Genomic DNA, 15,492 nt, shown 5'->3' with positions numbered 1-15,492 from the left:
TTTTCATCTATCGAATTTAGATCTCCAACGGATTTGAAGTGATGTTATAAAAAAGAACTTTGTGCAATCCTTGGACTGTGATTGAACTGCACTCAGAATGACCAACAAAGGGCTTTTTTCAGTCAACCAATCATTAGGCTGCTCAAAGGATTTCAGGGATATTCATTTCAGGTTTTAAAGCAGATGAGTATGAGAACAGTGAGTCGAAAGTCTGTTCAAATGAAACTTCTAGTTTAACTCCTTGTCTCTACAGAAAACTATCATGGAAGAAATGGGAATACAATCTTTTTTTCCAATTAGAGCAAAATAACAACACGAGGATGTTGTATTGTACGTACCTGATAAATCCATTGGTAACAATGCTAAACTTTGTTAACGGGTAATAATGTAGCCAATCCAAAATACATCTAAAGTGCTTCCTATTGAATTAAGATATATACTCTCGAGCTTTCCTTCGCAGGCCTTTCTAATTTGACACTAAAAACACAGATTCAATAACATTTGTTTCAGAGAACACTGAAACTACGGGTGCTTTCAAAGCCTAAAAATAAACCTTTGGACTGATGTATAATAACAGCCCACGAACACCAATCAGATCAGAGCACAAACACAAAATAAATAAGTGAATATTAATCCAAAAATTGTTTATTCGACAGCTTTGAAACAAAATGAAGCAAATAATCTTCACTGCATTTTATCAGTCAGACATTCTTATGAACGTTTTCCACACAACATTTTACTCCTCTGACAGGATTCAAAATGTTACATTTTCTGCTTGACTGGGATCAGCGAGGCTGAACTAAAACTGCAAATGAATGAATCAACCGCGGGAACAGTTGAATAATGGAAACATCTCAGCAGCTGCACACTCAGACTTCCTAGTGACAAATTACGTGGACTTTCTGAACAGACCACTAGATGAACACAAGCGTCACAAGAGAAGACAACGTGCTAAAAACCAAGACAAGTTATTAGTTTCAATATGATTATAATTACACTGCCCCCCCCCCCCCATTCATAAAAATGATTTTGAGCCACAATCTGTTTTAGAGTGAACTCTCTACACATGCTCAAAAATCCTAACCCTCACTCATATATTAATGCATGTACAGAATATGTTACAGTAGTCCAATGACCTGAATCATATGATGCTTTGTTTCCAGGCAGACAGAATCGTCAGGCTGAGCATCAGCCACTTCTCCACTATGACGCTGCCACTTGGGTTAATGGCTCCTCCAGGTACTGCACCAGGGCCTCTGCCTGTCAACGCAACAGACACAGAACAATGTCAACTGGAATTACCACCACAGCGACCTCTCAACACCAACAAATTCTAATCTGTTCATCCTCGAGTCCAAGTGCACGTTTGTGCCAAATTTGGTGGTGTTCGGCAAAAAGGGGACGGACACACAACCCAAAAACATAGTGCCTCCGGCCATGGCTGTTGCCATAACAACGGCTGTATTCAGAGTTGTTGGAGGTTTGAGAATCGCAAACATCAATATGCACCTGCCAATTTGTCTTTGTATGACTTGCGTGGCTGCATCTTGTTATTTCCTCTTCCTCTCATATAAAGTATTTCAAACTGAAACAAATCTATATGCAGAACAATTTGTCATCGTAAGATAATATGAAATAAAACTGGAAAATATCTGCAAATACAAGGAGTGCAAAGCATCTACGATAACAATAACATAAGGTGCAAATAAGGTGCAAATCCAAAATACATACAATGTATACAATGCCCGAATCAGGTTAACAGTAACAGGGTTCCCACTCGTTTCTAGATTTAAAAGAAGTGCAGTCTATGACTATAACTTCTATAAAATCCTCTCTCAGCTGTTTTCCAGGACACGTAGGAACCCCGAGTATGGATCATAAAAATATAAACAGGTTAACGGATGGGATCAGTCATGGTGGGCTGACTAAGAGTACATTGTTAATACATAACGTTCATGATTATATGCAGGATGTTGCTCTTAATGTCCCACTATGTCCCGTGAGTCAGCTGTAACAGTGCGTCGCCAACTTTGATGACTAAATGATGGTGAATTCAGAACCAGTCCAGTGTTGAGACTCTCTTTTGCCACCTACAAAATGCCAATAAATGTCGAATAAATTCACTTGACGTGGTGGAGGTTGGGGACCCTCAAAGGCCCCATTACAAGTGTGTGCTTTAACCCCCAATATACAAATGAGCTTGACAAGTACAGCAAACCACGACGAATGCATGAAACACCATGGCAGCGAATGGTTGTACGAGAAACCGATAACTGACTTCAGCACAGACTGCTAAAGAACTCTTACCTTGGCTTTCAGCATTCCAAAGCCCACCGTCTCTTTGGCGTACATACACAGTAGTAGGTTGGCTACACGAGTGATTGCCACTCTTCCCTCCTGAGAAGAGAGAAAAAACAAAGTGACAAAGTGCCCCAATTCACACTGATCACATACCAGAGAGCAACCGCAAGTGGTTTTTCGGAGGAAATGCACTACTTACCATACAATCCATGAGTATGAACTTGAGTTTGTCTTCGTTAAAGGCCTGGTGGCCGTTCTTGTCGTAGGCTGCCCAGATGTTGCTCGCGATGGCGGCTGTCACTCGTGCGTCAGTGTCCCCGTACCCGGAGTAAGCCAGAAGTGAACCTTCATTATTCAGTAGGCTGGTGGAAATGTAAAGTTGCATGTTTCAGTATCCAGCCGATGAACATGTGAAATGATTTCATGATAGACTGTCATTGTATGGATTCTACTCATAGATATGAATTAGTCCTTTCATAAATGCATCATGTGCCGTACAGAAAACGTTAAATAAACACAACAACAATTCTGTATACTGTCTCCCTGATGGTCACAGATTGTATGCACACCACTCGGGACTCACACGCCATCGACATGCAGTTTTTGCAAGCTATCTGTACTATTCCAAGCTCCTTAACATTGTTGGTACAAACCCTAATCATAGTATATACTGTATATCAAGCAATATTAAACTTTCTGCACTATGTAACGGTGTTATGAAGTATGTTGCCCTTCATCTAAGTTTAATTAAACCAGATGTAAAACCTATTTTAATTTAAACTGACAATGAGACCACACTCAACGCTATACACGAAAATAAGTACAAATGAAAGCATCTGTATAAATGCAGGAATATTTTAAATTAACAAATTGAATTAAAATATATGCAAATGAGTGAATCTAGACAGATCTACTTTCAGTAGTGCTGAAACGATTACATCACAAAACATGCTGCTTGTAAACAAGGTTGAGCTTTAAAATAATCGTATTGCAAAGAGATCTCACAGCAAAATATAAAGTGGTGGATTTGTACCAGCTATTTGTCTAATTTACTTGTTATTGCGGGATTATTATTGTTCGTCAAGATATTATTCAACGTTTGCAGACTTTTTGAGTTTCCTTGGGACGTTAAAAACAACAAATCGAACAATGGTCAAAAACCACATTACTCCTGCGCCGTGTACTAGCATCTCGCTAGCATAGCGCTCGCTAGCTAGCTAGCTAGCTGTACTCACAGTGTGCTTTGGACTCCGTTTGTGTTCGCTTGGCTGAGAACCTGCGTTAACGCCTTTGGTCGTAACATAGCTACTTACTCACGAACATACGTGTAATGTAATCACTAACGAAAGGCCTTTAAACTGTCAAGAACTACTCAACAAAACACCAAGTCGAGTCAGCTGACGTTTTCTTCCCTTTCCGGTTGCGTTCGCAACGCATTGTGGGAATTGTAGGCTTCGAAACTATTTACTGACGTACTGTTTAACGTTTGCTCAATGTGTAGTGTTTAGTCCAGAGTGTATTAGCTTACTTGAGTATTTACATTGGTGTGAGACTTATTATATTATGTGTATATATACTATTTACTGTTTATACCCGTACACTCGCCACAGACCGTAATATGTCAGCGGTGCGCACTTCACTTTTGCTGCATTGCTTTTTGTAGCTCTCGCTACTAGTCTAGTTTTAAGTTTAATATTTTATGTGCAACATTCATAAAACTATTAGAGTTCCATGTTCATATTTGGAGTATAAAACCATCCAACTTTTCAGAGCACATTCAAATATTTAAGATAAAATAATAAACATAAAAAAGGAGCAATAACAACAAATAGGTAATTTCACTTTTAATAATTAAAACTGCGTTGTTATATTTGATGAAAGGCACAATACAGACTGCTATGGTTAGTGGAATAGTATTTATGGTCAGCTACATTTACTTAATTCTTCCTCTGCCACTGCATAACTGCACAGATTACCGTTAGTGACTATTACATGATATAAATGTATTTGTATTCATAAGGAAGAGATGTATATAGGCCTACTTGTGAAACCTTTCAGATATCACTGGACACAGCAAACAGGTGGTTACAGGCTACAGGCAGAAACACACTGCTAGGACAAAGACATTTAAATCAAGGTTTAAATCAAACATACCACAGCAGTCAAACTGCAAGGTCAAAGTAAATCATTCACACATTTAAATCAGACAAGACAAATTGCAAATCATTTATTGGACTGAAAATGTTTTTTGGCTACTTTGTCCATAGAGGGAGACATGCAACAATATATTTCACAGATTATTTCGCAATATATTGCAGAACCCAAGGTGGCAACAATGGCTTTTAACAATTTCTATTGAGTAATCCATAACTACAATTAATCACAGTATCATTAGGGCATGGACACTTTATAGAGACACCATTTTATACTTCAGGACAAAAAAAATCAAAATGGATGTTTGGATGTTTATTTACTTTTACACTGTTAATCGACAGGAAACCAACTTGAACCAAACCCGTTTGTCAAGAAAATAAATTCCAATGACACGGTCTTTACTAAGATGTGCGGATGATATTTTTAAGGTGATACTGTGATCCATTGTAGAATAATTTACAGATTAAAACAATCAGATGGAAACAATTGTTTTGGTGAATTCTGCAAATGAAAAACCTGACAAATGTACCTGAGGAAAATCTCTGCCAGTTTTTCCTTTGTCCAACCCTCGCCACACACACACACACACACACACACACACATTTGGTCCTGGAATCCGAATCCAATCCTAAAACATTGAGGCAGCACTGCCAAGCACCTGTCAGGGTAAACAAAAACAAAAAAATGAAACTTTGAATAGATAATTTAGATAAATACCAAGCAAGAGGATGAAAAAAAACAACAAGCTGAGAGCACAGAAGACCATCATCCAACAACAACCAAATTAAAAACTCTTTATCCAACGACGTAAATACAATCTGTTAAAATTAAATAATGTCAATCTAAGTAACAATTAAAAGTTAATTCCTTGGTAACCTCGTGCAGACATCCAGTGAATGAGCACTTGTCATGTCAGTAATCATCTCCGGCTGCACTGGATCTTATTGGTCGTTGGCAGTGATAGTCGTGGCGTCATGAAACAACGACCCTCGTCAACCTCCCCCCGTTTATACTTCCTATGATTTACAGATCGGCCAGATAATAAGTGATATCTGGGTGTCAGGTCAGACTTGCATTTGATGTAGGGACTGCGTGTCACGTGTTAACTTTAAAACCTCCTATTCCAGTCCACAACTCTACCAGTCTTCCGACCTGAGCGAGTTAGGCCAGGAGTCTCTCGATGGCGGCGTTGACATCCCCTCCCGTAGCGATGAGCGCCTGCAGGTTGGCTTGGCGGTCGATGAAGCCCATGGTGTTGAGCTGGTCGAGCTGCTGCTGAAAACGGACCTCGGGGGTCTGAAGCTGCGAGGGAGGAGACTATGCACAAGGTCACGATCAGATTGCTGCTTCTTAAATTTAATTGGAAAAATTCTTCACTTATTCCAATAAAACAGATTCTTCATGTTCATCATATTAACATTCATATTCAAATTTAGTGGCAGGATTATCTATTGGTCTCAATGAAAAACACCAACAATCCTAACAAGTTTTTAAAGGTTGACAAGAGAAAAGGAGAATCAAAACTGGTGGAACTGCAACATACGTCTAGCTGACAACGAGGTAGAATCTGTGAAAAAAATTGATGCTCTGATTATGGAAAACATATCAAATTAGATGAGACATACTGGTTGCCTTCCGCCTGCGAACATCTGTAACATCTGCTGGAGGAGCTGTTGGTCAGAGGGACTGGTGGCTGAGGAGGGGCTGGATCCTGTTGCCATAGGAGAGGGCTGAGGGTTCTCTGGGGGGATGCTGATCCCTGAGGCTGGAGGAACCGGGAGACCTCCAGGAGACAATCTAGAGAGGGGAAGGACATGTCAACAATACAGGAAAATGTAACGATTCCATTTAATTTCACCTAAATATACTGTGACTTCAAATGAACACTACCAATACTTACCAACTACAACTGAAGGGTATAGCTATTATGTTTCTTTCGATTCATTCTGAGTTGACTGCCAAATTACGACAATTATACAAGGTTTAAGTATTCTTTTTAGAGCTAATAGCCGGTACCTGGACATGAATCCCGGGGCTTCTGTCTGTAAGGTCTGCAGGCCCTGTTGGATCTGCATGAGGGCCTGCATGGCTCTGGGGTTGGTCATCATAGACATTGTTTCGGGACTCTGCATCTGTTCAATGACAAACACGACACAAGTCAACACCAAACCCACCCAACCGGGTCTCCAAAGACCTGACAGATGATATTTTATCTTGTGTACACAAAATCACAATTGCGATGTCCGCATTCATTCTCCACACAGCGTTTTAAACCCCGAGGATGCTCTCAGGGTTACTAAGCACCTAGTCCTGGTAAAGCCTCACCTGTTGCATCATTGCTAGATCCCTTGCCTACTGTATGGTCCGTCAAGGGACGAGAGGATGGAAGTGACAAAAACAAGCAGTGAGAGCCGAGGAAGAAGAACGTCTCACTAGACTGTTGAGTTCCATCGTTATTCCAGCACATTTTACCTGATCACGTTGGTCTTGCAGAAAATATTAAATAAATAAGTCACCCAATCACACTAAAACAACATCATTTGAAAAAAGCATTTTTAAAATCACATCAACATGTGCAAGCAAATGGTCGGGGACAACAGAGGTTGAAAGCACAGCAGGAGAAGAACAGAGGATACTAATATTTCTGTATCCTCTGTGAAAATAGACAACTGCAACATCTGGACACAAACCCAGGCAGAAGTGGTAAAAGATCTGCAGGAGTGTGCGACGGTAAGCAAAATAAATAACGATGTAAAGAACATAGCCGCAAACTCAAACTGGGTAGAAAAGGTGACGGTACTAAAGCACATTTCAAGTAACAGCAACCAAAAACAGTTTGCGTCACAAACGTGGTTAAGTTCGATCCTGCATCAACAGCAGGTGCGTCTGATTTTCCCTGCGCAGTGCGGACCACCCAAATATTAAAAACTCCGGTGCCACTGTTTTCATTCAAAGGGTTGAACGAACCGAACGGCGGCAAGTTTACGGCTGTGAGAGAAAAAGAGTAAAAGCCAGTTTGGGGAGCACCTGTTCATCTGGCTCTTTGAGGGTGACTTGGTGTTTCAGAGAACTATCATGAGCAACTCTGCACTGACCTGTCTCATGAGCTCAGGGTTGCTGAACATGCTGGAGATGTCCGGGTTCCGTCCCATGAGCTGCTGCATCTGAGGGTTGCCTGCGAGCATCTGTCTCATCAGTTCTGGGTTGGACATCATGTTCTGCACCATCGGGTTGCCCATCACCTGCGACAGCATTTCTGGGTTGGACATCAGCTGACTCTGCACCTGCTGCTGCATCTCCATGAAGCTGGATGAGCGCATGCCCATATTGCCCATATTGCCCATATTGCCCAGACCTCCCATACTGCCCAGACCTCCCAGACCGCCCAGACCACCCATATCGCCCATACCGCCCATACCGCCCAGACCCAACAAGCCGGACAGGTCACCGAGTCCACCTGAGGAAGAGGAGGAGCAAAGCCGGAGATAAGGTGGCAGGTAAGTGGACACGTTGACAGGAAAATGTATGTATGTCACCCAAATATGTTTTTAAAGTGCTACATTTATGATGGTATCTTGTCAAACGTCTGTGTGGAAATGCAGTTGAAAATGTGGAATGATTTAAAATCTTCAAGAATCCTGCATTCATGTTCAGTCATACAAATAATAAGCATAATTTCCCTTGTCAAACTTTCATAGTCGACAGATACTGAGTGTATGTGGCGTTTTAAATCCTTCATGTTTCGTGACTGGCTTATAATGTGGACAGTGTCTGATTGTCCTGAAGGCTCATAGTACAAGACAAATTCTCTATGGAGCCTAAATGGTTTCTATTCATGCCGTGATAATAACTTACAGGAAAGTAGGGGAACCAAAGAGAACGAAAAGACAAAGAGGCATATGGACTCAGATTCTTTTCACAATGTGGATTTGTGGTACAACCCTACCGGTAATTACGAGGGCATATCTATCACAAGGGTTAAACGTGCTGCAGTGCAAAAAGCAAGCAAGTCATTGTAAAAATGTATAAAACTCTAACCCATTGCATTGGCAGGTTGTGTTGGCGTCGTACTCGTGCCACTTCCGGCTCTGTCTGCTGCGCTGGCGTTGCTGCTGCTGCTACTTTGAGATGTTGCAGTACGGGAACTTGTCTGAGATGTACCGTCACCTGTCGATCTTCAGAGGGAAAGACAACCGTCAAATTAAACGCTTACCAGCTAACTCATAGATGGGGATTTACATAGTCTAACGACAATGATTTACACCATTTCCCGACCACACACGCATTGTACCGGTACTTACTTTGGGGCAGTCTTGATGACGAGATGAACGGTCAAGCCGTCTTTGATACCGTGCTGTTTTAACGTATCACCGTCCTTCAGAATCTTTCCAGCAAATATCAACACCAGCTGGTCCTGCTGGGCCTCAAACTTTTTGGACACCTCCTGTTTAAACTGGACAAATGAGACAAGAGCATTGGACGATTACTAACAGGGCAAAGTAAAGTAAAATATCAAGTAGGTCCGGCATTCACTTGTGATCTCGTGGCCGTCTTTTGAAGAGGTGTCAGAATCTAGTTCTGAAAATGTAGTCAGTCTCTTGTCTTTAGTAGACTCCATCTACAATGTGCACAAAGGAACTAAGGCCAGACAGTTGTATTCATTCCTTAAACAGTACAAACAAATGTAGAGCCAACTCCTCTGGTGGTTACATTTGTTGATGACACGGTGATTACTGATTTGATCGCCAATGATGCAACAATGCATCATGAATGAGAGGATTGTTTGTCGATGGAAGTCAGGTCAACCAAGAAACCTCCCGTTTTCTTCAGCTAAATACCAAGAAAACTTAGGAAATTCATTTTTATTTCAGAGCAAGAAGACAGACACAAAAGCAAAGAGCTACTTGATGACGAATATGAATATCTGGGGACAGTGATTGATGTAAAACTCTCATGGAACTTAAACAGTCACTTATAGGAGAGGATTACAACAATTATGATTCGACAGTTTGCAGTGGACAGAGGACTCAATCCTAGTATAGTTCTGATAAACCAAATCCTTGTGATGTGATAAAAGTGTCACTTGCATGTTGTTGTGAATCACACTGCTGTCTGACAAACTATAGTGCATTTTGTTGTGGTAGCACGAGTCTGATTGACAAGGAGACAAACATTGGTTTGGCAGGTTAACAGCACAGAACTGGAAAATACTCCGTTAATAGTCACACACTATGTAATCAGACTTGTTTAATGATGTTATTCGGTTGTAGATAACAAGGTTAACGTTAGCTCTTGTAGCATGACGCTAACTTTCCGGTTACTGTCGTGGCCACAGAAATGTCTGCAGTCTTAATAACGTGTCGGATCTAAACGTGATTTAAAAGGCTGATTTCACAGTTGACATCTGTGAGACCACGGATATACCTCTCAATATGTAACCGGCTGCTGGTTAACAGTTAAAAATAAGTAACGTTTTGACCTTTCCCCTAATGTTTGCGAGGAAACGTTTACGTGATGGTAGCGTGATATCCGATGAAAAAGGTGAATTAACGCACCTGTGAGACAGATGAATCCTCTGAAATGGAGATTTCCTCTTTTCCATTGGGGGTTTTGACGGTGACCACCATCATAGATGCTCCAGGAGCAACACTATTATCCATGTTGTCATCCTCCGTACGGTCCGTGCTGCTTTTCTCCGCCATCTTTACTGATGTTTCTCGCTCTTCTTCTGCGTCACTTCCGGTATAGTCTTCTTCTTCCTTATCGGTTTTATGGCAGTGTGGCAAACCAGCGTTGAGGGGAATTACCGCCGACTACTGTGTTGGAGTGTGGACTTGAGCCGGATATAACCCTATACAAAACAAGCACACAACAAATAAAACAAACAAGAACAGAACATAAACAAAAACAATATTTCACAAAACGAATTATTCATGATCAGCCCAGTTTCAATTCAGTTCTTCCACTACCAGCTTTGTGATTTCCCTTTTGATGTTTCTCGTTCTCTAGCAGACTTTTTGAAGTGTAATGTTACATTCTCCACAATTCCTCTACTCGACAGTGTTCACAAATCCTGAAGGGTGTTTACTTATTAAGTGCAGTGTGTATTAAAAAATAAATAAAAGTAGCTTTTTTATCAACAACAAGTACATGTACCTTTCTGTTCAGCTGAATGCTCATTAAAGGGTTAAGCTTGTTTACAGTTCCTAGAGGGAGGTACTTCTGGTAACAGGTTGGCTCTTTTCCGCATCTGTCTAGGCTCCTTCCTCTCCTATCTTTTTCCAAACAATAACTGCGCAACAACCGGCCTTTCAGCCACACTTTGTCAGGTGGAGTGCAATAGTTTTAGGTTTTTCTTCCACTCCAACAGGTAACAGGTCTTTTTTGTCATGTTTGATTCAGTTTATAAAGGGACAAAATCCAATTTTAGCCAGTCCTTATTATGGCCCTGTACTGCTACGTAAGTGAATCCATACATGTAAGACATTCAGAAGTCATCAAACGTGTTAATGGCTGAATATTTCAAGTTCGAACTCCCCAGAGGAGAGCTCAACTTCTTGGCAACTTATCAGGGGAGAAAACTTGTATGTCAGGCGGGTATTAAGCAATACAAAATGATGACTTAATGAAATGGAGTACAGGAGATTTGTGTTCATCAATGGAACTCGGTCAAAATCCAAGATGGTCCAATAGGTAAACTAGACATATTGTAGTACTTTACAAAATAATAGTAGCTCTTTTCGGAGTGAATTTGTGTTTCTGTCAAACTGTTTTGAAGGTGAAGTGCATGTCGATGTTCTGATAATGCAATACAGCTTCCGACCACCGGTGGCAGCACTGAGCGCAATGCTGCTGTGCGCGAGGAAGGAAGAATTAGGCGTTAACTTGTGAGATTTACTTCAAGAAACAACTCCTGCAGTGTGACGTCAGTGTCGTGTCTCTGTCGTAGGTCTCTACTTCTGCACACTCCTGGTAGGTCTTATGGAGAAGTTGCATCTTCAGCATTATTCTGCAGGAGTAGAAACGATCTCAAACGGTTGTTTTTTCTCCTTTAACACAACTAGTTCCGGGACCGTAATACTGGGCCAGGACTAGAAAAAGCTGTGGCTGAATAGACGCACTTGAAAAAGAATAGTCACAATTTAAACAGTAGAGCTTGTTAAATCCTGATTTTCCAGTCCTTAGTAAGTTGTTACAGTCTCTAATTCTTTAGCATAATCTGAGATAGCCCTGATGGGCTACATCTCTTCAGACAGCTTCCGATGAGGTTATTAGACATTATAGGCCTGCCACAGGTCCATTACCTTCAATAACAAACACACCTTTTATTATAAGTCTGCAAAGCATAAGGTGTGATGCTGCTGGAAAGGATCACGGATTAGAACAAAGGCTACTCATCAGATTGCACTACAATAGCCCATTCAATTACTATAACATTTAGTAATTCATTGATAATAGTATTTGTTTTTGGTATACATTTGTACATCCACCCCTAATCTATCAACACAAATTACGTTTTTATTATATAAAATATTTTTATATATATTTTTATATATATATATGGTTTAACAGCCCCAGTTGCAACAGTTAAGGATTTGGAAATTTAGCAGGGAGCTGACCAGAGAATCACCGCCAGATTCCTGGGCAACAACCGTGGAAACGGTGAATAGCGAACACACCAGCACACATACTTTAACCATAAGTTTCAGCAAATATTTAGTTGAGGAATCTGCATGATCAATCATGACCTCATACAGAAAATCCAAAGTGTCTATACTCTCTTGTCTCTTTCGTTCTACAGAAGCCGGCGGGATGTCTGTGACCATGACCAAGGCTGAGGGGGTCACTGTGTTGACTATGAACTCTGACCCGCAAAGTGTTCTTCCTCCACTGTGCCAAATCCTCAAAAGCCTTTGCTACAGCCCTGTGTGCTGCTCTGTGTCTCAGAACCTGAGGAGGATCCAGAGAAATTCCCAGTCAGTGCTGGGGGTGAGTTACGACCTTAACTATGTCTTAAGTTGCTCTGTGGACTTCTTCTTTTTGTATGCTACATTGCTTCTTCTTTTTTTAATGTACTACTTTTTCTTTCCCCACTTAATTCTGATTTCAACTTTAAGTAAACAATTTTTTTTTTGGTGAAATAATTCAAAAGCTGCACGTTTTTGTCGTGATCACATCTTTAAGAGTTTTTGTCGGTGAGGTTCTGTTCATATACCTGCATTTAGAAAACAACACCATGAAACTGTGAGAGAAGGTGGTCCAACAACAGTCTGTTCTGCACCTCACGGTTGCTCTCCAGTGAACCAAAACAGTGTCACCTGGTAACTGCAGGCATACTGTACAGGTGTTGGTCGTTCATGCTGTGTGTCCTCCGCAGGCTCTGCACATTATGGTTGGGTTGCTCAACATCGGCCTTGGAATGATCCTTGTTTGCAGTGACAGTGACTCTTGGCGGGATATGGATTCAACCGGCTTTCCTTTCTGGATCGGAGGATTGGTAAGCAACATAATGTTGTACTTGTTCTTTTGTGTCCTAACAACATTTCTACAGAGTTTTCCTTAAAAAAAATGTACATCTGTACTCCCAAGTCTGTCCCAAAGTTATAGTGATGACATAGACAACTTTAATTGGATACCATGGAGATCCACTGAAGAGCGTGTAGGGAGATCACCAGAGATTCCCAGAGCCAATCCTAAGGATCGGTATCAGATTCAAACCAAGCATATTTTAATTGTACTATGTTTTGACTATTTTACAGAATTCTGCCTGAACCCAAGTAGGGCTGGGCAACATATAAATATGATATGGATGTCGTGATATGAGACTAGATATCGTAATATGGCATAAATGTTGTCTTTTCCTGGTTTTACAGGCTACATTACAGTAAAGTGATTCCATTTTCTGAACTTACCAGACTGTTCTTGTTCGTCTAGTTTCTCTCTTGCTGCTCAAAATGCTGTTCACTCAGTCAAAGATAGAAATGACACATATGGATTTTAGTATTTTCTGTGGAGGAATGAATGTTTACTGTTTTTTTTGTCTTTTCTCTCTCTAGATTATGTTGTTTGGCGTCGTTGGCATTTTGTCTGAGAAGTGCCCCAGTCCGTGTCTGGTGAGTAGTTCATCCTTAAAAGTACTTTTTCATTTGACTGTCATCAAGTAGTCTTATTTTATTTCACGACAAATACAATGGAGGATAATTCTTTACATGGAATATCTAACGTTTCTCTGCCGGAAGACCTGGAAGTGGAATTTGCCCTCCTCATATGTATACATGTATTTTCATCGGAGAGGGTACAATATAGGTGCAGTGTCTTGCTCCATGGCACTTTGGCCGAGTAGCTGGTGATTCTCAAAATGAATACCAGCCACACCAGCTGTGGAGGATGACATCATCTGTGGCTTTTTGAATTGCCTGGTGTGTTTTTCTGTGTCTCGTATCGTAGGTCATCGTCAATGTAATGCTGAATCTAGCAGGAGTGGCCTTCTCCATTACAGCCATCGTACTCTACAGCATCAATATAGGCTACATAAGGCTGTGGTGGATGTGTAACGGAAATAATGACTACCGGTATTACGATTCAGGCTACAGAGACTACACAGCTCCGACTCGATCTCCTGGGGAGAAGTACATGAAGGAGAAATGCTTGGAGGGCAAGGAGCTGCTTCTGGTAAGTGTGGATAATGTCTTTCCAGAGTGGAAAATAGAGTGCTTTATTATTTTACGTTGTCATAAAAGTTACCATCAATGACCATTTACACACTTCTACCAAGTGTGAGAATGAGTTTATGACAGGCTTTAGGGAGAATAAACTAATGAATATGAACAAGTGATGAAGTAATTAATCCATTAACTAATCACCAATGATCATGCCTAACATGAGCAGGTTTCAGCTTTTCTCTTTTTTTATGCGATTGTAAACTGGAAACATTTGAAGGAACTGGGCCAAGTAAGAACAAATGCGTTTGAATATTTTGAAGTTGACTGTTTTCGTGTGTCCCACCAGATGCTTCTGAGAAGCGTGAACGCTCTGCTGATCGTCCTGTCGGCCCTGGAGCTCTGCCTCGTCATCAGCTCTGCCGTCTTGGGGATCAAGGCTCTGAGGAGCAGAGAGAAGGGAGAAAAGGAGGTAAGAGTTTGCACAATCGCATCTTAAACCAGGTTTTATTTATCCAGCAAAGTTTGACTGAACACAAACACACTTTTTTTTTTTTTTTTTTTGCAACATTCCTGTTCTTAGAGATTTGAGTATTTATGCAAATTTCTATTATCGACTCAACTGATATTATTTTTCTCTTAATAGAAGATGGGTGACCCAGAACTCTACAGACCACTGCTGGAGGAAGTCACCAGTTACCCCACAGACTAGATACCACGCTCTGCTTTGTGCTGTCTGTTATCAGGTTCTATCATCCTGTGCATTTATAACATGCTGTAACATTCATGATTTACACAACTTCAGCATGTACGTCTCTGCCAAACTTCTGGGTCTTTTACTATAAGGGTTGCTGAATTCAAATGTTTTGCACTTCACTTTTAGAGTATTTTTACGAATAACATGCACTAAATTGTATATGCTGCTTTCCCTTTCATGCTCTGTTGATGTTTTAAAAATCAGTTTCCTTTGATTATGATTTCGAGTAATGTGCCTTACAGTCAGCTTGTTTGTAGGTGACAGGGAGGTTCATGCACAGTGTGTGTGACGGACACACACACTGATGGACTGATGTGGTTTTTGTTCGCTATTTTACAATATGAAGCCATGAAATAGAAGTGATAATTATAAAGTGTGGGGTGAAGGAGATTATAGTTTGAAAAGGTAATTATATTCCCCCTTTTTAAAATTCTGTTTCTGTAATGAAAAATGAAAGTTAAATAAAATGCTTACACTCTGGTCAGCGGTGTCAATCCAACTGATGTGAATATCCACTCAAAGCGCTTTACACATGTCATAATTCACCCATTCACACACTGATGGCAGGGCTACCTTTGAGGAAGCCACCTGCCCATCAGGATTAAACGTATTCACATTCAA

General features: G+C 40.8%; 3 protein-coding genes across 6 annotated transcripts; 1 reads left to right on the top strand and 2 right to left on the bottom strand.

The window, feature by feature from the left end:
* Positions 1-635: 635 nt before the first annotated feature.
* On the bottom strand, positions 636-3,714 carry lamtor2 (late endosomal/lysosomal adaptor, MAPK and MTOR activator 2). The gene is made up of 4 exons (XM_079276327.1): positions 3,537-3,714; positions 2,501-2,663; positions 2,308-2,397; positions 636-1,260 (listed from the first exon to the last, which is right to left on the bottom strand). The coding sequence occupies exons 1-4, from the start codon at positions 3,602-3,604 to the stop codon at positions 1,204-1,206; spliced, it is 378 nt and encodes a 125-aa protein (XP_079132453.1). The 5' UTR covers positions 3,605-3,714; the 3' UTR covers positions 636-1,203.
* Positions 3,715-4,513: 799 nt separating this feature from the next.
* Positions 4,514-10,156, bottom strand: LOC306782313 (ubiquilin-4-like). Its single transcript, XM_079275619.1, has 8 exons — positions 10,011-10,156; positions 8,757-8,908; positions 8,494-8,630; positions 7,551-7,912; positions 6,472-6,587; positions 6,081-6,252; positions 5,608-5,772; positions 4,514-5,113 (listed from the first exon to the last, which is right to left on the bottom strand). The coding sequence occupies exons 1-7, from the start codon at positions 10,113-10,115 to the stop codon at positions 5,617-5,619; spliced, it is 1,200 nt and encodes a 399-aa protein (XP_079131745.1). The 5' UTR covers positions 10,116-10,156; the 3' UTR covers positions 4,514-5,113; positions 5,608-5,616.
* Positions 10,157-10,684: 528 nt separating this feature from the next.
* On the top strand, positions 10,685-15,351 carry LOC306782327 (transmembrane protein 176B-like). Of its 4 annotated transcripts, none has more exons than XM_079275641.1 (7): positions 10,685-10,825; positions 12,257-12,444; positions 12,833-12,952; positions 13,512-13,568; positions 13,903-14,127; positions 14,464-14,586; positions 14,764-15,351. In XM_079275641.1, the coding sequence occupies exons 2-7, from the start codon at positions 12,268-12,270 to the stop codon at positions 14,824-14,826; spliced, it is 765 nt and encodes a 254-aa protein (XP_079131767.1). In that variant the 5' UTR covers positions 10,685-10,825; positions 12,257-12,267; the 3' UTR covers positions 14,827-15,351. The 4 variants fall into 4 exon arrangements, with proteins under 4 accessions (XP_079131767.1, XP_079131764.1, XP_079131765.1 ...); XM_079275638.1 differs by having other exon boundaries at positions 14,761-15,351; XM_079275639.1 differs by lacking the exon at positions 10,685-10,825 and adding an exon at positions 10,914-11,427 and having other exon boundaries at positions 14,761-15,351.
* The last annotated feature ends 141 nt before the right edge of the window (positions 15,352-15,492 follow it).

Source organism: Melanostigma gelatinosum (genome assembly GCF_949748355.1).
Source record: "Melanostigma gelatinosum genome assembly, chromosome: 9".
In the NCBI taxonomy this organism is placed as follows: Eukaryota; Metazoa; Chordata; class Actinopteri; order Perciformes; family Zoarcidae; genus Melanostigma; species Melanostigma gelatinosum.
The sequence above is the reverse complement of the archived record's forward strand: the minus strand, read 5'-3'. Positions and strand labels throughout refer to the sequence as shown.

Coding starts and splice junctions, on each gene's coding strand:
- lamtor2 (XM_079276327.1), bottom strand. CDS start 3,604: ATGTTACGACCAAAGGCGTTAACGCAGGTTCTCAGCCAAGCGAACACA. Junction 2,398..2,500: donor TCATACTCATGGATTGTATG/GTAAGTAGTGCA, acceptor CTCTCTTCTCAG/GAGGGAAGAGTGGCAATCAC. Junction 1,261..2,307: donor TTGGAATGCTGAAAGCCAAG/GTAAGAGTTCTT, acceptor TTGCGTTGACAG/GCAGAGGCCCTGGTGCAGTA.
- LOC306782313 (XM_079275619.1), bottom strand. CDS start 10,115: ATGGATAATAGTGTTGCTCCTGGAGCATCTATGATGGTGGTCACCGTC. Junction 8,909..10,010: donor AGGATTCATCTGTCTCACAG/GTGCGTTAATTC, acceptor TCATTTGTCCAG/TTTAAACAGGAGGTGTCCAA. Junction 7,913..8,493: donor ACAACCTGCCAATGCAATGG/GTTAGAGTTTTA, acceptor CCTCTTCCTCAG/GTGGACTCGGTGACCTGTCC.
- LOC306782327 (XM_079275638.1), top strand. CDS start 12,268: ATGTCTGTGACCATGACCAAGGCTGAGGGGGTCACTGTGTTGACTATG. Junction 12,953..13,511: donor CTTTCTGGATCGGAGGATTG/GTAAGCAACATA, acceptor TTCTCTCTCTAG/ATTATGTTGTTTGGCGTCGT. Junction 14,587..14,760: donor GAGAGAAGGGAGAAAAGGAG/GTAAGAGTTTGC, acceptor TTCTCTTAATAG/AAGATGGGTGACCCAGAACT.